At 46.4% G+C, this 23,551-nt stretch overlaps 1 protein-coding gene across 1 annotated transcript in view; it reads left to right on the forward strand.

The window, feature by feature from the left end:
• The window catches only part of BACE2 (beta-secretase 2), a 107,487-nt gene that overhangs the window by 48,672 nt on the left and 35,264 nt on the right, over window positions 1-23,551 (forward strand). The window contains exons 2-3 of the mRNA XM_030806172.1: window positions 9,213-9,301; window positions 20,433-20,649. Coding sequence (XP_030662032.1) covers window positions 9,213-9,301; window positions 20,433-20,649 — 306 coding nt within the window. The remainder of the gene's footprint in view (window positions 1-9,212; window positions 9,302-20,432; window positions 20,650-23,551) is intronic.

Below are 23,551 nucleotides of genomic sequence, written 5' to 3' on the forward strand. Positions count from 1 at the left end.
GGCAAGTCTTGTTCCTGCCTTGGCCCTGTCTAGTTACGCAGTTGCAGTCAGTGTGGACGTGCATTGCCAGCCTGACCGGCCGGGCGTGGGGTCTCCTGAGCTACTGAGTGCAGAGTTGCCAGCGAGACCCAGAAATGGTTGTGAAACAGCTTCCACGATGGACAGTGGGCACAGGGAGGAAGGCTGGTCTTGTTCAGAAATCTGTAGCTGTTCTTTTTTTTTTTTTTTCTTCGAGATGGAGTCCTGCTCTGTCATCCAGGCTGGAGCGCAGTGGTGCGAGCTTGGCTTACTGCAACTTCTGCCTCTTGGGTTCAAGGAATTCTCCTGCCTCAGCCTCCTGAGTAGCTGGGATTACAGGTGCATGCCACCACGCCAGGATAATTTTTGTATTTTTAGTAGAGACGGGGTTTTACCATGTTGGTCGGGCTGGTCTCGAACTCTGACCTCGTGATCCGCCCGCCTTGGCCTCCCAAAGTGCTGGGATTACAGGCATGAGCCACTGCGCCCGGCCCAATCTATAGCTGTTCTTATCTGTGACTTTTAATGGCTAAGAAAACGTATTTCCTACTGTTGTGCAATTAGTTATCTTTTTAGGGCGATTGATGTTTCTTGCCTAATATCCACACTGTCCTCTTCTCAAGCCCTAATATTCTCTGATTTGCCTTGTAAAGGAATTTTTTTGTGTTTTTTTTCTGTCTCTCCTTTACCTCTTTACCCCCCTCCTTTCCTTCTTTACCCCGTTTTAGCCAAGCAACTTCAAAATTCATCTCACCTCCAGGAAGCATTTAAATCCCCAACACAGAGACAGTGGTGAAGACTCAGGGCCCTGTGCCTTCCCTATGGCAGCTCATGGCAGCTTTGGCGAGGTATCTGCTGGTTGAGCCTCGGTGCTTTCCAGCCTGGGTGCTGGACACGTGGTACTTTGGAGCCTCCTCCCAGTGATGGTTTAGGTCCCGGCCCTTGCTCTTTTCACATCAGCCATAGAAGTGGCTTTTGCTCTTGTGATAATCCTAAGCTGGCTGCAAAGGTGTCACAGAGCCAGCTCTGCAGGCAACGAGGAGGCCTAGAGGCCGGCAAGCCTTGAAGATGGACGGAGCAAGTATAGGCGCCAGCCAGCAGCAAGTGAGTGGGAGAAGCCTGGGGACATACCTCCATGACACAGCCTGAGGGCTGCCAGCCCCTACCAGAACCGGGAGAGACGAGAAGGGCCCTGAGCTGGAGCTTCTGTGGGAAGCGCAGCCCTGCCCACACCTAGATTTTGGACTTCTGGCCTCCAGAACTGCCAGAAAATAAAAGTCTATTATCTCATGCCAACCAGTTCGTGGCTGTTTGTTAAGGCAGCCATAAGAAATTAATGTAAAAAGTGAGTCCCGTTTTCCAGGAAACTTGAATTAGACCAACCAATGTTAAGATATGTCAGTAAAACTATAGAACGATGGTTCTAATATAAACAATACAACTATAGAACTTTGTGGCTATGGAAAGAATTCTTCAGTATCCAAGGAGAAAAAGTCACGTGTAATGAGGAAAAATAAGACATGCTTTAGATTTCTCCACAAATACTCGCTGTTGAAAGACACTGGAGAAATATATATATAAAGTGTTAAGAAAAAAATACGACCCAAATGCACAAAACCCAGGCAGATCATTCTTCAAGTGTAAAGGCCATGGATAGGTGCTCTCAAGCATGAAAGCCCTTGGGGAAGATGGTGTCCGACTTTGGGTGGGGCCTGTGGGAGGCTGAACAAAACCTAGCCACTGGGGAGCTGGGTGAAGTCAGAGACAGGAGGACTGGTAGGAAGAAGAGAACCTCTTTCCTTATAGAATGACTAAGCAACTGTGGGAAATATGGGTATCAAAAGCAAATCTTGAAAATATATAAACAACAGTGTAACCCATGGAGAGGTTGGTGGGACTGAGATTCCTGGTGACATAGGTACATTCACCACCTCCTCTTCCTTAATGGAAGGAAATTCTGACAGACAATAGATAAAAAATATTGGCAGGTAGGTAAAAAAGAAAGATGGTCACGCATTATGTAAAATTACAAAAAGGCATATGATGAAAATAAAAATGTTATAATCCAGCACTTCTTCCCATCGCTCCCTATCCTAGAGCACCCCCTGTCCCTTCCAAGCATCTTGATTTTTTTTTTTGAGACAGAGTCTCGCTCTGTCACCAGGCTGGAGTGCAGTGGTGTGATCTCGGCTCACTGCAGCCTCCGCCTCCGGGGTTCAAGCAATTCTCCTGCCTCAGCCTCCCGAGTAGCTGGGACTACAGGTGCGCGCCACCACGCCCAGCTAATTTTTGTATTTTTAGTAGAGACGGGGTTTCACTGTGTTAGCCAGGATGGTCTGGATCTCCTAACCTCTTGATCTGCCTGCCTCGGCCTCCGAAAGTGCTGGGATTACAGGCGTGAGCCACCGCGCCCAGCCACATCTTGATTTTTTTAGAAGTGTGCAGAGTGGGGATCCCAAAAATATCATTCTAAGTTGCTAAATCAAGAGAAGAGGTTAAGAGATATCACATAAAATTGTAAAGAAAATGACTAGAATAATTTAAAAATAGATGTAAAGCTTGCAGTTCACCAGGACAATTATTAAACACCAGAAATCTGTATAGTAAAGATGAAAAGAATAAAAGAAGAAACATTATAGCAGACAGTGTCACACAGGAAGAGATAGGATGAGGAAAAATGTGTGTAATTCGATGCAAATTGATAAATTCATCTCTTAAAATGATTCAGTTTGGGGGAATGTTTAAAAAATGGTGCAGGGATTCTGATATGCCTGCCCCCTTTGAGAATCAGGTTGTGGTGAGTTACTGATAACTTAGTGTTTATTATTTAAGAGCAGAAAAAGAGAGAACCCTGTCCTTCAGGAATATCTGGTTCAACCAGACTGACCAAGGGACGGATCTCCTTCACTTACTTTGACCTGTTACTGACTATTTGATACATACAAGAATTACTCAGCCTCCAACAATTTCTCTCCTGTAAAATCCATGTCAATGCAGATTTGTTTGGTTCCTCTAAGTGGAAAAACCACACACTGTTTTCCCTCTGCTCTCACACCACAACGATCAACACAGAAGACTTCCGGGACCAAATGTGTGGGGATTTCTCCTCACTGACAAACAATCGATCAGTTCTGCAACAGACACCAGCTGCGTATCCTCTAGTTTAGTTCAGTTCCTACGCTGTCTGCCTGGGGATGGCGTCGGACCCCAGAGTGAGGGCCCAGTCCCCCAAGACTGCCCCCAGCTTCCATGCCAGTCGCGAGCTCCGTGCTCCTTCCATGCCAGTCGTGAGCTCTGTGCTTCTGCTCGATCGGCTACAGATGGAAGATTTCCAAGATCCTATCCTTGGTTTGATTAATTTGCTAGATTTACTCACAGAACTCAGGAAGACACATACACTGGTTTATTATAAAGGGCATTACAGAAGATACAGATGAAGAGATGTGTAGGGTGAGGTATAGGGGGACAGGTACAGAACTTCCGTGCCCTCCCTGTACACGCCACCCTCCAGGAACCTCAGCTGTCTGGAAATTTAATGAACCCTGTTCTTTTGGGGTTTTGTGGAAGCTTCGTTATGTAGACATGATTGATTAAGCCATTGGCCATTGGTGATCAGCTTAACCTTCAGCTCCTCCCCACTCCCCAAGGTTGAGGGTGGGGCTGAAAGTTCCAGTCCTCTAATCCCGCCTTGCTCTTTCTGGTGACCAGCCCCCATCCGGAAGCTACCTAGGGGCTGCCAGCCATCAGTCAACTCACAGCATACAAAAACACATCGCTGTGGAGATTCCAGAGATTTTAGGAGTTGTATGTCAGGAAATGGGGATGAAATCAAATATGTATTTCACAATCTTTCATGCCCTTTTGTACGTTTATGAGAAATTAGGATTAAATCAAACCCAAATTGTGACTTTGAAACTTGGGGCTGTTGAGCATCTATATTTGGATGAAGAACCAGATAATAAATTATTATATATAATACATAATATATATGTAAATATATTTTTATATATGTGAGATTACATTCTATCTGAAATCAACCCAAACACCTCTGTAAAGGAGCGAGATCTTACGCGTTTTCTAGGAGTTGTGTATTTGTAAATAGAAATTAAGAATAGAGCATTCATTTACTAAAACTAAGATGTTTAAAGTAACATTTATAGTCTCATTACTTAGAGTGCCTTTGCTGGCCAGGCGTGGTGGCTCACGCCTGTAATCCCAGCACTTTGGGAGGCTGAGGCGGGTGGATCACTTGAGGTGAGGAGTTCAAGACCAGCCTGGGCAATATAGTGAGACCCCATCTCAAAAAAAAAGTATATTAAAAAAAAAAAAGTAGAGTGCCTTTGCCATTGTTTTAGATTCACTTCAAACCTTAATCCCCCAAATCTGTTTCTCTACCATTCCTACAAAGTTTTTGTGAACATGATCCTCACTGGTCGGGAGGGAATTCTCTGAAGGCACAAAGTAGCTTTTCGTTTGAGAAAACAGGGGTGTCACCACAGGTTATAGCATCGCCCCTGGCAGATGCCCAGGACTGTCGTTCATTCCTCTCCACTATTTCCACGGCCTCCTGTAGGGGAAGGGGCAATGGCACTTAGTAGATTAGGGAAGTAGGAGCCTGACTGTTTTTGCCAGCAGCTCAAAAACTGTGTGTGCAGAACCTACACACAGCTGGTTTGTGTGCACAGACTGCATTATTCTTGCTTGTTTATTTTTTTGGAATCTGTTATCTTTGTACCAAGGGCAAAACGAGTGTCTTTGATTTTACCTTTGCGAATAATTTCGTTGTCGATTCCACAAATGTGTGAGTGTCTACTGTGTGCCTGGCCCTGTTGTAGGCATGCATGGCAGACAGAGCAGCAAACAGCAAAAATCCCTACCAGAGGGAGGCGTCACGCTGGTGGGGCGGAGACAGCAGGAGCTGTCGGGACCCCGTGAATGGCATGATTGCGCACAGGGCCCAGGCAGTGGCTGAGTTGGTTACAAGAATGCGCTCGGAGTCTGACTGTGGGTTCCAGCCTCAGCTCTGCCACTTACCCTTGTAGAGTTGAGCAAGTCAGTGTCTCTGCACCTCAGCGTTTCCATCTGTAACATGGAGTGAGGACTGTGCTGCCCTCGGAGCTCTGTTATGAGGTTGAAATAAGCTAATGGATGTAGGAAGCACGTACAGCAGTGCCCCGCCCACTGCAGGCGGTGTTCCGTGTCCGCTGTCACTGTTACATGAAAGGTGTGGTGTTATGGGAGGGAAAGGGATGCACAGGCCGGCAGGAGACTGGGAACAGCAGTTCTCCCAAAGGGCCAGCCAGGGTCAGCTTCACAAAGAAGGTGGCGTTGAAGGAAGCCTGGAAGGGAGCGATGGGCCATGCCACGTGGATCTGGGTATCCTGGGGAAGAGCCCCCACCCCAGCAAGGTGGCCAGGGGAAAGGCCCTGCCTCTGGGGCATGTCTGGGGCATTCACGGAGTGGCCTGGTGGTCAGCGTGGCTGGGAGGAGTGATGTCAGGGCATGGCGAGTGACTCGGCAGGCCATGTGAAGACTTTGCCAGTTACTCTGGGTGACGTGAGAGCCATGGGAGGTGGAGGGCTGACTCCCTCTGACTTAACTGTAATAGGACTGTGGTGGCTGCTGGTTGGAAGTAGGCCTAGGAAGGAAGCAGAGACACCAGTGAGGACGAGGAGGGGAAGACAGTGGTGTGGACCCCCACAGTCTCCTTGGAGGAGGTGAGGGGTGGGCAGGTGTGGGCCAGAACCTGAAGGTGGAGCCCTTGGGACCTCCTGGTGCCTGGATGTGAGGCGTGAGGGGAAGGAAGCCCTAGGCATCACTCCGGCATGGCCTGGCCTGACCTGATGGAGCTGCTGTTGACCGAGATGGTCAAGTCCACCGGGAGAGCGGGGGTGGGGGCAGCTGGAGCTCAATTCAGGACACGCCAGGCCTGAGATGATGTCCCATCTCAAGATGTTTCCTGGACCTGCTGTAACTAAGTATACAAACTGAGAGCTTAAAACAACAGGAATGGGCCAGGTGCGGTGGCTCATGCCTGTAATCCCAGCGCTTTAGGAGGCCAAGACCAGAGGATCACTTGAGCCCGGGAGTTCAAGACCAGCCTGGGCAACATAGTGAGACCCCATATCTACAAAGCATAAAAATAAATTAGCCAGGCATAGTGATGCACGCCTGTGGTCCCAGCTACTTCAGAGGCTGAGGTGAGAGGATCCCTTGAGCCCAGGAGTTTGAGGCTACAGTGAGTGATGACTGTGCCTCTGTACTCCAGCCTGGGTGACAGAGTGAGACACTGTCAAAAAAAAAAAACCCAGGAATGTATTCTTTCACAGTTCTAGAGGCAAGAAGTCTGAAATCAAGGTGTTGGTGGGGCCATGCATCCTCTGAGACTCCAGGTGGAGCCGTCCTTTACTCTTCCAGCCCCTGGCCATGGTTGTCAGTCCTTTGGCATTCTTGTGGCTCCGTCACTCCCATCCCTGTCTCTGCGGTCACTTGGCACCCCCCGTGGGTCTGCTTTCCGTGCATTTTCATCTCCCTGGAAGGATGCCTGTGATACTGGATTAGAGCTCACCCCCGTGGTCCTCACCTTCACTTGATTATCTTTGTAAAGACCTTTTTTCCAAATAAGGGCACATTCACAGGTGCAGGGGTTAGGAACTTCAGCATCTCTTTTTGGAAAACACATCTCAACCCATAAAAGATGACTATTAGCCAGCCAGGGAAAAGTGTGGAATAGGTAGAGCCCAGAGTGCATGTGCAGGCCGGGGCCAAGATGTACAGTTGGGGGTCGTCAACATGCGGATGGCATTTAAAGCCTTGAGACTCAGTGGGGACATCAAGGGTGTGAGTGGATGGATCCCAGAAGTGATTCCTGAGCTGAGCCCTGGGAAAGTTCAGCAGGTTGGGGAGATGAGAAGCACCTGGCCGTGAGACTAAAGTGAGGAATCAGAGAAGGAGGAAATCAGGAAAGTGTGGGGCCCGGGATCCAGAGTGAAGAATATTTCCAGGAAGAGGGAGCAAGACTGAGTCAGATCCTGCTGATGGGTCAGCTCAGAGACAAACACTGGACCCAGCTAAACTGAGGTCCTTGGCAAAATTATTTTATAATTGTTGATAAGATAATCCTAGGCAAAAACTTGCCCATTTTGATTTTTTTTTTTTTTTTTGAGATGGAGTATCGTTTTGTCACCCAGGCTGGAATGCAGTGATGCGATCTTGGCTCACTGCAGCCTCCACCTCCTGGGTTCAAGCAATTCTCCTGCCTCAGCCTCCCGAGTAGCTGGGACTACAGGTGCATGCCACCATGTCCGGCTAATTTTTTATATTTTTAGTAGAGATGGGGTTTCACCGTGTTAGCCAGGATCCACCCACCTCGGCCTCCCAAAGTGCTGGGATTACAGGCATGAGCCACTGTGCCCAGCCTATTTTGATTTCTTTAGTCTATAGCTTTTTAAACTTGTTTTTCAACCTTTTGGGCTATATCTATGTGGTCTATGTTTATTTCTAAAAGATGTGTTCATTCTGTAAACAACTGGGCATGTGTCCGGACTTGGGATAGATGCTGGGCATAAAATGATGAGTAACATACACACCTGCCCTGAGACATCATTCACTGGGGAAGATGAGTGAAACAATGGGATACCGGGCAACAGCCCAATAGCATTGGTCCCTAGGGGACTGCAGATTAAAACCACAGTGAGATACCATTCCACACCCATTAGCATGGTTCACATTGGAAAGACCAACACCACCAAATCTGAGGGAGGATACGGAGCAAGTAAACCAAATGGCCCATGGATCCATTGCTCATGGGAATATAACTTGGTGGACCCACATAGCAGACCTGTTCAGCAGTTTTCTTTAAAACATTAAAAATGTATCTAGTCGGCTGGGTGCGGTGGCTCACACCTGTAATCCCAGCACCTTGGGAGGCCGAGGCGGGCGGATCACAACTTCAGGAGATCGAGACCACCCTGGCTAACACGGTGAAACCCCGTCTCTACTAAAAATACAAAAAGTTAGCCGGGCTCGGTGGCGGGCGCCTGTAGTCCCAGCCACTCAGGAGGCTGAGGCAGGAGAATGGCGTGAACCCGGGAGGCGGAGTTTGCAGTGAGCTGAGATCGCACCACTGCAGTCCAGCCTGGACAATAGAGCGAGACTCCACCTCAAAAAAAAAAAAAAAAAATGTATCTATGATCCAAAAAGTTTCACTCCTAGGTATTTACCCAAGAGAAATGAAAATATATGTCTGCAAAAAGACCTGTACAGTGTGTCCATAGCTGTCTTATTCATAGTAGCCTTAAACTGGACACAACTCAAGGGCCCGTCAAAAGCAGAGGCAAATCATGGTGTGTCCCTGCATAGTGAAGAGAAACAAAGGGCTGATGCGACATGAGGACGTCTCAAAGACAAGTTGCACTTAAGAAGCTATGCTAAAAAAACAAACACACAGAAACCTACATCATTACAGTTATAGAATGTTCAAGAATTGATGAAACCAGTCCACGGTCACAAAAGCCAGACAGTGGTTGCTTCTGGGGACCAGACGGGAAAGGGGCATAAAGGGACCTTTTTAGGTGAATAGAAGTTTCTGCATCTTGGTTTGGGACACATGCCAAAACTCACCAGGCGAACATTTAAGATCTTGCATTTTTATTATACACAAATTATATCTCAAATAACCTAAAAAACAACGCTTATGACAGGTGTTCCCAGGTGCCGTGCAGGGAGGTGAGGGGCCACCACATGCCAGGAGGAGGCTGGGAGGCATCCTGGGGAGGGGAGGTCACGTTGGATCGGGGTTTCCAGGCAAGATTTGGAAAAGCAAGGGGAGGGTGAGCCCAGCGGAGGGCTAAACCTGGCCGAAAGCCCAGAGATAAGAAAGGGCTCAGTCTTGGTTTCAAGCGCCAACGGCCTAAAAAGGAAACCCAGTTATTTAACAGAATCCATTCTCTTTTAAGGCTCAGTGTGTATCTGAGACACGACCATTTTCCCCTCACCAGTGCAAGCTTCTTCATGGACTTTGTTCAGATTTCAATTTTATAATAGCTTTTTGTATTCTCCTTGTCAGTATACTTTTTTTTGTTCCAACTGATAAATTATTCTTGGTACTTAGTTTTAAAAAAATTATTCAAGAGTATTGCCTTATTAAAATAACTTGATGCTTTCTATTTTTTTTTCTCCTTAAAACATAAAAGCTACAGATTCTCGTTGACACTGGAAGCAGTAACTTTGCCGTGGCAGGAGCCCCGCACTCCTACATAGACACATACTTTGACACAGAGAGGTAAGCGCTGGCCCCTTGCTGGTGTGCTGGGGCGGGGCACTGCATGATCAACATGCTTCAAAATGCACCAGAGTATAACAGCCAGAAAGCTGTTTCATTTTCAGGGGGATACTGATATGTATGTGTATGTATACATACATGTGGACATGTGTATGCATATATACATGTTCAGTCCATCCACAAATCCACAGCAGGGGTCTCCTGATAGACTTCACGTATTTACATGAGATTCATTTTCTAAAAATCCAAGTCAAACACAACTCCTTTAGTTATGCCAAGTTGCAGGGAGCTTGTGGCCCTTTGGTGTTTATTGCAGCAGCTTTAGTTCTGCAGTGGAGGTGGGCTGGAGCAGGGGACGAGGTCCTGGGAGTCTGTGAGGCCACTGGCGAGCCAAGGGTGTGGGGTTGCTTCCTCAGCTGAAGGGATACATAGAAACCCACCTTCGCATAGTTCGGTAGGGGTGAAGATGTGGTTCATGGAAGCCATTTCTGTGGGTTGGTTTGCAATACTCATTTGGAAGAGTGAGTTTTGTGAGCACAGAGTATTAAGGGCCAAGACTGGGGCTGCACGTGAGAAAGTATGGGGTGGCGTTGAGAAAGAAAAGTGGAGCCAGATGGAGGTCTCTGGAATACAAGCCCTGCCCATGCAGACTTCTGAGCAGCCCTGGGTGGGGTTGTGGGGAGGCCCCCAGCGGCTTGTGGCAGCCTTCAGCTCTGCAGGAGCCCGTGGGGTCTAGAGTCACTGCCCTCTGTGAACTGGAAGCTGCTCTAATGCTGTGCACGTTTTGATGTCACAACTATTTTTACGATCCTGAAATTTAAATTCAACGGACAGAACAGGTAAGCTGACATGCTGGTTTGTTTTTCAGGGTCATGAACCATCTAGAGGCTCGGAACTGTCACATTGGGTTTCCCTACTATAAATTCTTTTCCTGACTTCCCTTTCTCGCTTTCCTTATCCTCAGTGTTTTGTTCCAGGGAATAAAGGCCAGCTCTAGTTGGGGACAAAAGGAGGGGGAAAGAATAGCTGACGTCTTCTGAAAATGCCAGGCAATTTAATAAAGCAAGATGATTTGCTGTGTATGAAAGAAAGCATAGAGGAAACCCTGTATATCTGTTCTACCTACACCACATCCTAGGCTCCACTTTGGTGCCATAAATAATGGGGCCTCCTGCACGTATGGCTGCAGCTGCTTGCTGGGGAGAGGGCTGTGGTGGCCAGTGCTCTGAGACTTCAGAAAAATATGGCTGGCCCCTCCCTCAAGGAACCTATAGCTTGGTTTATGGCTTCACGTGTTGGTAAGCTTTCTTCATTGATATTCCCGGATACAACACCCGGCTATGATCACTATGTGCCCAGCTGTTGCTATAACCACAAACGTGTGTAGAAGTAGTGGTGGTGTTTCTCTCTGTGTGTGCAGCAGAGGTTTGGTTTACGATGGCTTATGCTGCCCCTTCCCACTCAGATCTGTGATTCATCCAAGTCCTCAGTCCCCAAACAGCGCTTACCTCCAACTGTTCACTCTGGACTGCTCATCATGGAACAGGACTTGGAGTTGGTCCAAACCTCTCATTTTGATTCCTGCAGCACAGGAGTTCAGAGAGACAGGGGACTTGCCCAAGTTCAAGCTTTGAGGCCAGCAGTCCCCAAACCTTCAGCCAACACCCGCTTTTTATAACAAGTGCTTTGTCATTCCCTGAAGTGAATGCAAAGGTCATATGACTTGTCTACATACACAGCTCACAGTGCCCTGACATAATATGGTGGGAATACAAGGGAAGTAATGTATAACCGGGTAATCAGTACCTCAGTACATGAACACCCTGGCTCCATGGTGCTGGTAGACCATGCAGTAGGCAGATGCTGGAGGTGAGTTAACGTCACCATGGACATGTACACCCAGTGTAGACTGATCAAGGCAAGCTGCCTTAGACTCACACACCCCAAGCAGCTCAGCTTGCTGTCTTAGACTGTTGCGCTGCTATAAAAGAATACCCAAGGCTGGGGAATTTATAAAGAAAAGAGGTTTATTTGGCTCATGGTTCTGCAGGCTGTACAAGAAGCATGGCGCCAGGCTCTCAGGCTGCTTCCAGTCATGGTGGAAGGTGAAGCAGAGCCAGTGTGCAGAGATCACGTGGGAGAGAGGAAGCAAGGGTAGGGGAAGGACGTGCCAGGCTTTTTTTTTAACAATCAATCAGCCCTCCCTGGAACTAACAGAGTGAGATCTCAGTCATTATTATGGGCAAGGCACAAAGCCATTCTTGAGAGATCTGACCTCACCACACAAACACTTTCCACCAGGCCCCACTTCCTACACTGGGGATCAAATTTCAACATGAGAATTGGAGGGGACAGATATCCAAACTCTGTCAGTTGCTGATATGATTTTCCAAAATGGAAAAGAATCTTAGGAAAGTTCCAAGAAAAACAGAAAGAGAATCAGCTTCCCTGGGTTTCCATAGTAGCGAATATGCAATGTATACTAAACCTATGTAGAAAAGGTTGTATGTACATGTGAATGGGAGGTGCATTCTGTGCCCAGATGATCCAGCAGATTTCACCCATGTTGATGCCCAGAGCGACTTTGGAAAGCGGTGTGGGACGGGAACAATACTTCATTTTGCACGACCACCCTTCACATTCCAGGATAACCAGCATGCTTATCAAACACACCCCCAAAGTTTCCAAAACTTCCCCTAGGGGACGGAACCTTCCCCATTGAGAACCGCTTATCTGAACAGTCCTTGATGGTCCCAGCCCTGTGTTGTTTCCACTGCCGGACTCTAGTCTGTACGACACGTTTTCCACGTTTTCCCCTCACTGGGACTCAGCACATAGGGGCAGAACCAACACACGTGGAGCTTGCATTTTCTCATTTAGCAATTCTTTTCCCCTTAGAACAGGTTTTTCTCTCATCATCTGTAGATGCAAGATACAATAGAAAGAAACAGTAAAGCACAGTAAAGTCAAGGTTAGGGTGATGTGGATAGTTACTTTCCAGATTTAAACGGAACCATGCAAGTCAAGCCCTGTGGATGGCTACTTTTTTCATGGCAGATAAATAGCAGTTCTGTGGCAGCCACTTATAGCCAGAGTCCATCAAGGTCAAAGTATGCTTCTCAATCCACACATCCTTTCGCTATGCAGATGCCATTGTTGAAACCTTCAAGGGTAAATAATACTCTGCATTATCAAGACTATGTGCAATATTTCATCAACCGTAGACAACCCAGCATCTTTCTCAGCTCCCTTCAACTGTGTTCAGTGTTTGGTTGAGCTGTGGTTCTCTTTCAGGCTACCGTGGGACATATCTCTCTTATTTACCTGCTAGCCCTGTTTGGTTTATTCAGGTGGATTTTGTGTCCATCACCAGTTTTGCATTCAAGTGGCAGATGGTTCCTGTTTTCCATCCTTTGGGCTTCTCTAGTCCATATGCGTTTGATGAATATGAAAACTCCTGGGATCATCCAGAACGCATTTGATGACTAAGCCTTCCCTCCTGCTAATCTCACAAGATAATTCAGGATTCCTTGCCACCATTCTGAGCACTCAAGGTCCTGATCTGTTTCTCCTTTTCTGGGTAAATAAAAAGAGAAAGAACACACCAGTGTCTAGGGAAAGCCTCTCAATGGTTGGTTTCACCCCATTGCCACTTCCACCATTCAAATTCAGCATACCTTCCTTATTTGCGAGTACTGCAGAGACTGACTTATTACATATAACACATCACTCACCTTTTGGGTGTCTACCCTGGTACCGCCTTTCTTTTCAAGAGACCATTCTTCAAGAGAACTGTAAGGTTTCTTCTTGGCTGAATCAGATGTGATGCATCCCACTTCTGAGTTTGAGGCGAGTTCTATTCCTTCAACTGCATTCCTGCTACCATGCTTGCTTTGCAGGTTAACTACTTTCTTAGATTGATATTAACTTGTTTCCTTTTATCTGCTTTTTACATGCTTTATTATGGTTGATATGCTTTATGATTGAAAGATATGAATATTTTCTTTCAATGTCAATTATGTATAATTAATTTGTCTAATGCTTTCATCTAACTTTAGAGTTGGCCTAAGTTATACTTTCAACCATTGTATTTGATGGGAGCCAAGAGACTGTCCTTTTGCCTTCTCAATTTTTGACAAAGGTTTCTTTTCTGAGCTGCAGCTCTCTGCCCTGTGATGTGTCTGTATTTGCTTGTGCTTCTGATCTCTCTTAGTTATAATAAGGTTCTGGTTGGGTTTGTCCGCCTCTGATTCACGTCCTCAGTCTTTGGATATTCAGGTCTAATGCTTCCTGAAACATGTTACAGTAATTGGAGATTTGGCGTGGGGTTCTTTGACAATATCTCTTTGATTTATGGAATGAGATGTCAGGCTACCATTAGTCATTTGTGAGCTCGTCTTTATCAGAATCCATCTTTTCATGGTGGTGAATGTTCCAGTGAGTTACTATAGAGCAAAAAGAGAAAAAAAGAAAAGATCATCTATTTTTTAAATGTACATCTATTTTAGCCAATAAAATCTCACCTCCAGCTAGTTGGCTTGAAGAGAGATCCAGTATACTCATCCCTTGACCCTCCATGAATCTATTCAGGAAATTAAGTATATTTCCATTAAAATGTCTCCTTACTTCTGTACTATATCCGGGTTGAAGTTCACAGAGCAAGAGACCAATTTATTTTCGTCAACTAATGTTTGTAAGTGAAATTAGGGACTTCTTTAAGGAGGCTAAACTGGATACAGATCAAATGGCTTTCCATTCAATGAGGACAGATATTTTTACCTGATTATTGAGATCATTTCTCAAGCATGTCCATCATTTGCCTGGTAGAAGGGGACTTGCTGTTTTGAAGCCTGTGAGCATTTAACGTTATTGAGGATGTTGATGAACCACCAGGCTGGGCAGGCTGAGCTGACCCTGAACCTCAGGGGGTCTCATGCATTCAGGTCTGGTGACTTCGAGAATCACAGAAGATTAAGAGGGGCATTTGGTCATCTAGGCCAGGACAGTAAGCCCGCTGGTAGATTTCAGACCCTGAGAGCCCCAGGGAAGTCCTGAGCAGAATTCTTTAGGAGACTCAGCATTCCCTGGGTCAAGTGGCTTAGGAGAACCAGAGCTGACCCAAGGATTGAACTCTAGAATTCTGCACATCCACCTTCTCTTTTCGTGTTCTCTGCAACCAACAGCAGGTTTCTTTTGAAATAATAAAATGTTCTGTAGCTCTTTTCCCCTCAGTTCAATTGATTTCACTTTTTAATCCTGCATTCCCTGAGCACTCTTATCAGAGGCAGAACATCTTCTGAATTTGGTTCAAAGTGTTTTTATTACTGTGAGCGGGCTTTTTCCTGGCCACCCACATCCCTGATTGATTGCTGTTTCTGAGCATCCGGAATGGACATTGCCAAGGAGAAGCCCATCCGGGTTTCTTGCTCCATGTATTTAATTATTGTGCAGAGCAATTGAGAGCCAAAGCATTTTAGTCCCAAGAGGTGGGATGTTAGAAAATGAAGATGAAGGCATATTTTTTATTTAAAGTGCTGGAAACTCTACGCTAATAATAACCCCTAGAGTCACTTATGATTCTTCTCTGGGGTTTTACTCAGAGGTTTAGTTCAAGGAACCCAGAGAATATGAATATGAACTGAGAATTACCTTTTTTTTTTTTTTTAGTGTTATCTAGGACTGTGCTTTCTACAAGGCTAGCCACAAGTCACATGTGGCTATTTAAATTTAAATGAATGTTAAATAAAATAGAAGTTCAGTCTTTCAGTTGCACTATAATCACATTTCAAGCGTTCATTAGTCACAAGCGGCCAGCGTATTGGGCAGAATATTTCTGTCGTCACAGGAGGTTCTGTTGGACAGCGCTGGTGCAGGGCAGAGAGGAACTCTGCCGTTTAGACACCGGTTGCACAAGAGCTTGAAGCGTCACCACCTCTCCTTGACCTCCTTAGCTGAGTCACCCCACACACATTTGCTCCTTTCATGGGGTGGTTGGACTTTAGAATGAGACAGCTTTAGATTCAGTAAGAGTAGCTATAGGAGCATTTTCCAGAAAACAAACAAACAAACAAACAAAAACATTCTGATGGTATGCTTTGGGTGCAAATCTCATGTTGAAATGTGATTCCCAGTATTGGACCTGGGGCCTCAGGGGAGGCGTTTGGGTCATGGGGACAGATCCCTCATGAATGGCTTGTTGCTCTCATCAAGGCAATGAGTGAGTTCTCACTCCGTTAGTTCACATGAGAGCTGGTTGTTTCAAGGAGCCAGGCACCTCCTCCTCTCTCTTTTGCCCCAGCTCTCACCATGTAATGTACTGTGTCCCCCTTCGCCTTCCACCTTGAGTGGAAGCTTCCTGAGGCCTCACCAGAAGCAGATGCCAGCAACATGCTTCATGCACAGCCTTCAGAACCATGAGCCAAAATCATACCTCTTTTCGTTATGAATTATTCAGCCTTGGGTATTCCTTTATAGCAATGCAAACATGGCCTAACAGACTTGAGTTTTTTTTTTTTTTTTTTTTGAGATGGAGTCTCACGCTGTTGCCCAGGCTGGAGTGCAGTGGCGCAATATCAGCTCACTGCAAGCTCCACCTCCCAGGTTCACGCCATCCTCCTGCCTCAGCCTCCTGAGTAGCCGGGACTACAGGTGCCCACCACCACACTTGGCTAATTTTTTGTATTTTCACTAGAGACAGGGTTTCACCATGTGAGCCAGGATAGCCTCGATCTCCTGACCTCATGATCTGCCTGCCTCGGTCTCCCAAAGTGCTGGGATTACCAGACTTGAATTTTCTAATAATAACTCATAGACTGAAAAAAGGCAGCAAATGATTAATTATAATAATAGCAGCTATTTTGTGGCATATCTCCTGTGTTCCAAGCTTTTGTTCTACATGCTTTACAGTATTAACTCTTTTAATCTGCATAATTAACTTCACGAGGGATGGTATTATATTATCACCATTTTTTAGTTGAGGAAACTGAGGCATAGAGAAATAAATAACTTGGCCCTGGGTCACACAGCTAATAAGGGATTAAACTCATATTTGAGCGCAGGCAGCATAACTCCAGCTGCCTCTGGTCTCTCTGGAAATGACACCAAAATATCCAGAGTGCTCCCTCTGTAAGGAGACCAGCAACATGAGCAGGAAACTAGAGAAGACATACTAAATAGATATGCAGGCTGGTTCAGGTTCTTACTAACACTACAAATTCTACGGAGTTTTCTATAGCCTGGACAGAGTGAAACTAAACTTTTCAAAAGGAAGTCATAGCACTTTAGACTGTTTGGGAAAGATACAATTACTCTACCAGGGCCGGGCAAGGTGGCTCATGCCTGTAATCCCAGCACTTTGGGAGACTGAAGCAGGTGGATCACCTGAGTTCAGGAGTTTGAGACCAGCCTGACCAACATGGTGAAACCCCATCTTTACTAAAAATACAAAAATTAGCTGGGCATGGTGGCATGCACCTGTAATCCCGGCTATTAGGGAGGCTGAGGCAGCAGAATCGCTTGAACCCGGGAGGCGGAGGTTGCAGTGAGCCGAGAAGGCACCATTGCACTCCAGCCTTGGTGACATAGCGAGACTCCATCTCAACAACAACAAACGATTACTCTACCAGACCAGGTAGTGTGGTTTGGCTGTGACCCCACTCAAATCTCATCTTGAATTATAGCTCCCATAATTACCATGTATTGTGGGAGGGACCCAGTGGGAAATGATTGAATCAAGGGGGCACTTTTTCCCCATACACTGTCTCGTGGCAGTGAACAAGTTTTACGAGATCTGATGGTTTTATAAGGGGAAACCCCTTTAACTGGCTTTCATTTCTCTCTTCCCTTCCCCATGTAAGACATGCCTTTCACCTTCTACCGTGATTGTGAGGCCTCCCTAGCCACGTAGAATTGTGAGCCCATTAAACTTCTTTTTCTTTATAAATTACCCAGTCTTGGGTATGCCTTTATCACAGTGTAAAAACGGACTAAGGCACCAGGAGTTGGCAAACTCTAGCCCATGAGCCAAATCTGACCTGCTGCCTGTTTTAGTAAATAAAGTTTTATCAGAACACAGCCATGCAAGTTGACTTACACATTGTCTGTGGCTGCTTCCACATTACGTTTGAGAGCTGAGTAGTTATCACAGAGATCCTATGGCCTACAAACCTAAAACATCTAATGTTTGTTTCTTTATGGAAAAAAATTGCCAACCTCTGTTCCAGATCGTATTCTCCAAGCATTTCAAGATAATTAGTCTTCGTATATTTCAGAACTTGAGGAATGAACCCAAATTGTCAAAATGGACTGAATAATTCAGTATTTTTATTGCTATTCAACATAAGCGTGTGCATCTCCTCCCATGTGGCAGGCACATCTGAATTTATATTGGCACTAAAACTTGGCATTCCACCAATCTTCAAATACCCCATTTCAAAGACCTGACTGCATGTTACCTGGGTAATTTCTGGTGGGTCCCTTAGTCCTCTAAGGTCCCTCTGTGGTCACTTTGCTGTTTTTGTACCTGCCCATTGTCAGGAGATTTGCGTACAGAAAACATTCACCAAATCCCTCTCTTACTTTATGATCACGGTGGAGTGAACCAAAACAGTAGGCAAATATTAAAAGCCAACCATCTTTATATTCTGTACCCCATTATGAAGTTAGAATCAGCGGTTTCCCCAAAATCTGTTTGCCAGACCTTCATAAAATAACATATTTTTCCTGATTATAAAAATAATACATGCAAAAATGGAGGTACCTAACCACAAGAATAGGAGTCCTCCCACCCCCAGTCCTGCCACCCCAGCTGGCCACTGTTAATATTTGAGTGGGATAAAGAGTTTTGAAGGAGAGTCTGTCTCATTGACTTATTTTTCTTTTAACTTTTGCTCTACATCATTTAAAATTTCTTAGAAAAAGAAACATTTTTTCCTTGGCACATAATAGCGCATCATATGGATATGCTGTAATTTACTGAACTGTTTCCTTGTTACTGAGCATTTGGATGGTTTCCAACTGTTTGCTGTTATACATAAAACATCACGACCATCTTGGCACATGAACCTCTGTCTGCTTCCTGGGTGTCTCTTTAGGGTCAGATTCTCAGAAGTGCAGTTACTGAATTAAAGATAGTTAACATTTTTAACGCTTATGAGATATACCAAGAATGAATTCATGAATAAAAGGCCAGATATGGTGGCTCATGCCTGTAAACCCAGCATCTTGGGAGGCTAAGGCAGGAGGATTACTTGAGCCCAGGAGGTTGAGACTAGCTCGGGCAACATAATGAGACCCTGTCTCGGCAAAAAAATAAAGAAAAATATTAGTTGAGCTTGCTGGTGTGCGCCTGTAGTCCCAGTTACTCAGCAGGCAGAGGTGGGAGGATCTCCTGAGCCCAGGAGTTCGAGGCTGCAGTGAGCCATGATTGCGCTATGGCACTCCAGCCTGGGTGACAGAGCAAGACCTTTTCTTTAAAAGAAATAATAAATGAATGAATGAATGAATGATCATGTCATCTCCAAACTTCTTTACTGACCTTAAGCAAGACTGCACTAGTTCATGTAATCCCACAACAGACTTATTAATATGTGTTAGTGTTCGCGGACTGATTATTAAAACAGTGAAATCAAGCCTGCAGGCGAGCAGGATCCCTTTAGCATGATCTGCTGGGTGATTTGATATTTAGCTTATGATTGTGATCGTTTTCTTGGAAGGAGCGTGGTTTGAGAGTTCACAGACATTTGCCTAGAGATGTTTCTTAGGTTCCTTCCTACATTCCAGCAATTTTCAAACTCAAATGGGCATAGGAATGACCTTGCAGGGTGGGACTCCCCAGGGCCATGACACCTGCTGTCCTCTCTCCACAAGGCTCTGCCCCTAGAGAGCCCCAGGTCTCACTGTCTTCATTCAGGTCTCATGCAGACATGGTCGGATCCAAGAGTTCTCTCCAACCGCTGGGTCACTTGAGGTCCCCTTGCCCGCTTTGTTCCCTGGGTGGCTGTCGCCCCCGTAACCACCATTCCCGCATTCATTGTCTCTCCTCACTGCAGCATAAACTGAGGGGGCAGGACTTTCCTCTGATCTTGTGACTGTCGTTCTGCGTCAGTAGCTCTTACCTCCAGGGCCATGTGAGTGTCAGGCTCTCGGTCATGTCACAGTGATTCATGTTCTGGCATGCCATTAGCGTCACTGCCCATATTTTGGTGTGAGTATAATCACCTTTGGGGCATTGGGGGAGAACCTTGAGAAGGACCTGTGACATAAAGGACCTGGGCTTCAGCAGGTAGGGCTTGGTCATTATTTGTCACATGAGTTGTATGTGTGAACCTGAACCCCAGCTGCTGCGGGCACAGGCTGGTGGAGCCTCCCTCTGGGATGCCGGCCCCTACCCGTGTCACAGAGCAGCAGCGCAGCAGCCCTGCAAAGTCGGAGGGCCAGGCAGGTGCCCGGATTGGGTTGTGTCCTTCAAAGGGTCGTGTCCTACAGTGGCCAAGCAAAGCACCTGACTTATAGGGTTTAACTTGGGTATAGGGAAAAATTAAACTCAAGCCACATGTTTACACCAGTGCATCCCTTCCACATGACATGGAAAACACTGTTACCAAAACATCAACAATTATGTTTTTGGGGGAAGCTGTCGTTTTGTTAACATTGATGCTGTTCATGATAAAGAATGGCTTACAGGCTTACAGTAGACTTTCTGTGTTTAAGATGGCTGCCTTGGACATGGCAACCTTATCTTCGTGGTTCGGGAACATGGATACATAAAAGAATACAAGGGGCTTAGCCGGGCACAGTGGCTCACGCCTGTAATCCTAGCACTTTGGGAGGCCGAGGCAGGCAGATCACAAGGTCAAGAGATCAAGACCATCCTGGCCAACATGGTGAAGACCCGTCTCTACTAAAATTACAAAAATTAGCTGGGCGTAGTGATGTGTGCCTGTATTCCCAGCTACTCAGGAGGCTGAGGCAGGAGAATCGCTTGAACCCGAGAGGCGGAGGTTGCAGTGAGCAGAGATCACACCACTGCACTCCAGCCTGGGTGACAGAGCAAGACTCCGTCTCAAAAATAAATAAATAAAAACAAAATAAAATAAAATGAATACAACATGCTTTTCTTTTCTTTCTCCAGGTCTAGCACATACCGCTCCAAGGGCTTTGACGTCACGGTGAAGTACACACAAGGAAGCTGGACGGGCTTCGTTGGAGAAGACCTCGTCACCATCCCCAAAGGCTTCAATAGTTCTTTTCTTGTCAACATTGCCACTATTTTTGAATCAGAGAATTTCTTTTTGCCTGGGATTAAATGGAATGGAATACTTGGCCTAGCTTATGCCACGCTTGCCAAGGTAAGGCTAATCCATGGATTTAAGGAAATCAAATAATAGGACGAGATTCTGAAAATCAATCATTAAAGGGCTGACACATGAGTCTTGGGCTGTTCTCGGAGACAGTGGGAACCACGTGGTGGAAACAGACCAGCATTCACACAATTATATTTCCAAGCATTTTTTAAATTGAAGGTAAACAGCATGATTCTTGGAACCTTGCTGTAAGAGAGACTAATAGCATTAACTTTTTGTTTTATTTTCGTTTTATAGTTTAAAATGTTAACAGAATTTGAATCATGTAGATTGTGGTGTGTGTTTAGGAGTTTTTACTAAGGTAGGATTAAAAGAAAACACATTTATTAAATTCATACGTTTGCGTGAAGATGGAGCCTGCGGGCGGCCCTGGAATGCAGGCAGGGGATGGTGCCCTCCGCCAGGCTGGGACGTGGCCTGTTTTCCTGGCTCTGCAGGGGACACCTCGGAGGAGACACCCAGCACGGGAATATGGGCAGCCTGAAGGCATGTCCTGGGGAGAGCTAGCCCTTCCCAGTGGTGGTGAGCCCTGGAGGAATTGTGGAGCCCTGCTCTTGCCGTCGCCAGAGCCTCCCCAAATGGGGAAAGACAGAATTGGATGTTCCCCAAATATTTGTACTTGGGGTGTACCCAAAGGAAATAATGTCTGTATGCAGGAGGAGGGAGGCAGGCAGAGGAACTTCCACCTGGAGGCATTGCCAAAGTCAGGCGGGAGTAGACACCAGGGGTGTGTGCTGGGCTCCTGGAGTCCACATGGGTTTGCATGCATCGAGAGCTGCAGAAGGAGACCAGCTCTCCTGGCCCCGTACCTGGGCACCACGCCCTGGCCTCACCTGGCTCAGCATTAGGCTTGGAAGCAGAGCTACGTGTGGAAGGAAACAGAAGTGATTGCTGGAGCAACAGGCCCCCACTGTCCCATGAGGATAATCTTCCTGTCTGGAAGAGCATTTGTTCCAGCTCAAGTTCATGAGCAGATGGGGTAGGGTGGGGAGGGCAAGAGGAATTTTACAACCCTTGGCCCCTCCAAGGAGACAGAATCACAATTACTGAGAGCCTATTAGGCCCTAGGCTGAGAAGATGCAAGATAAGCTGTGGGTCACTCAGTGCTCATGTCTCCCCTGTGAGGCATACTTTGTAAGGTCGTATTCTCCCCATTTTCTTAAAGGTTGTATTTTCCCCATTTTCTTTTTCTTTTTACTTTTTTATTTTTTTGAGAGAGAATCTCACTCTATTTCCAAGGCTGGAGTGCAGCAGTATAATCTCAGCTCACTGCAACCTCTGGCTCCTGGGTTCAAGTGATTCTCCAACCTCAGCCTCCCAAGTAGCTGGGACCACAGGCACACGCCACAATGCCTGGCTAAGTTTTGTATTTTTGGTAGAGATGAGGTTTCACTATGTTGGCCAGGCTGGTCTCAAACTCCTGGGCTCAAGTGATCCATTCACATCAGCCTCTCAAAGTGTTGGGATTATGGCATGAGCCACTGTGCCTGGCCTTATTTTCCCCATTTTCAAGATGTGGGGATTGAGGGTCAGTGAGCTGCTGCCCCTTTGAAGTCAGAGCATGGAGCTTCTTACTGTCTGCAGAGCCAGGGCTGGCTCATGAACCCTTTTGTCCTCTGCGTCATAGGGAATTGCAGACGGATGAAAACTTGCGTTCCTAAATACATTTTCAAAATGCTTTATCTGTATGTGACTGGAAATGAAAGATGTATATGACTGGTTTTATGCGAATTGTTTGGAAGATGATAGAGTAAACCTAAATTGCCTGGAATGAATAATATGTAAAGCTTCTGTGAGAACAGACCCCTTTGGGTTTGCTCAGACCTTCCGACTCTCCGTGTGACATTTTATCTTTTCATTTATGAAATTCCAAGATGACTGACAATTGGCTCCCCATTTCCAGAGTTTGAGGAGAGAGCAATAGGACTCACAGGAAGCAGAGTGTGGCTGGGGACAGGGCCTGCAGGGTGGGTGGGGCGGACTGCCCACCGGGGTCTCTGAGACAGGTGGGCTGAGCGCCCTGCAGTGGTCAGCTTGTGTGGTGGCCCCTGGTCCATTCCAGGGGCTTCCTGTCAATGCTGTGTCAGTGACACCTACTGGGCTTCTAACACTACAGCTGCCTGGGCCCTGCTGCTGCTGAATCAGGTTCTCTCAGGGTTGGTTGTGGGCACCTGGATGCTTTTAAGTCCCTAGAGGGATCCCGAGGCACAGCCCTAGTGAAGGACTTGACAGAATGATTGCAGCTCCTTCACTGTGTGCCAGGTGCCGCTCCAAGTGCTTTATAGGTATTGGCCCATCTAAGCCCCAGAGCGGCTCCAGGCAGCCGCCCTTATCCCTGTTTCACAGGGAAGGAAGCAAAGGAACAAGTCACTCGGCTGGCAAGTGGCAGAGCTGGTCTCTCATTCGTGTGTGCTTTGCTCTACTGCCTCTCAAGAAGATGGGTAGAACACCAGCTGGGGGCACCCCCAGGCCCACCCTGTTATCCCAAGAGATGATTTTGTCTCACTGGTTGACCCAAACGCCCACAAATGTTCTGACAGAGATTGCATATGGAAATCGTGCTAGATTCTGCCTCGGAATTCTGCAGAAGCTGAGATGAAACAAGTAGGAGGTCAAACACAAAAGGACTACACCAATGGGAAGATCTGTATCTATTCCACGGTGGAGTTCCCCCTCACTCCCTCTGGAATCACAGTTTTAGCTCTCACAGATAGTAAATAATCATTCCTGTGAATGACCATGGGCACCCAGGGGATGCCTGTAGCATCCGTGCTACCATAGTTAATTATGTTTTCATCAAAAACTAACAACTCAGGGTCACCAACTCCAGTGTCTCCCAGTTGTCAAAGCCAAAATCTAAACTCAGGTCTATCACTGACTTCTTACA

The sequence above is a fragment of the Nomascus leucogenys genome, chromosome 25, assembly GCF_006542625.1.
Source record: "Nomascus leucogenys isolate Asia chromosome 25, Asia_NLE_v1, whole genome shotgun sequence".
Classification (NCBI taxonomy): domain Eukaryota; kingdom Metazoa; phylum Chordata; class Mammalia; order Primates; family Hylobatidae; genus Nomascus; species Nomascus leucogenys.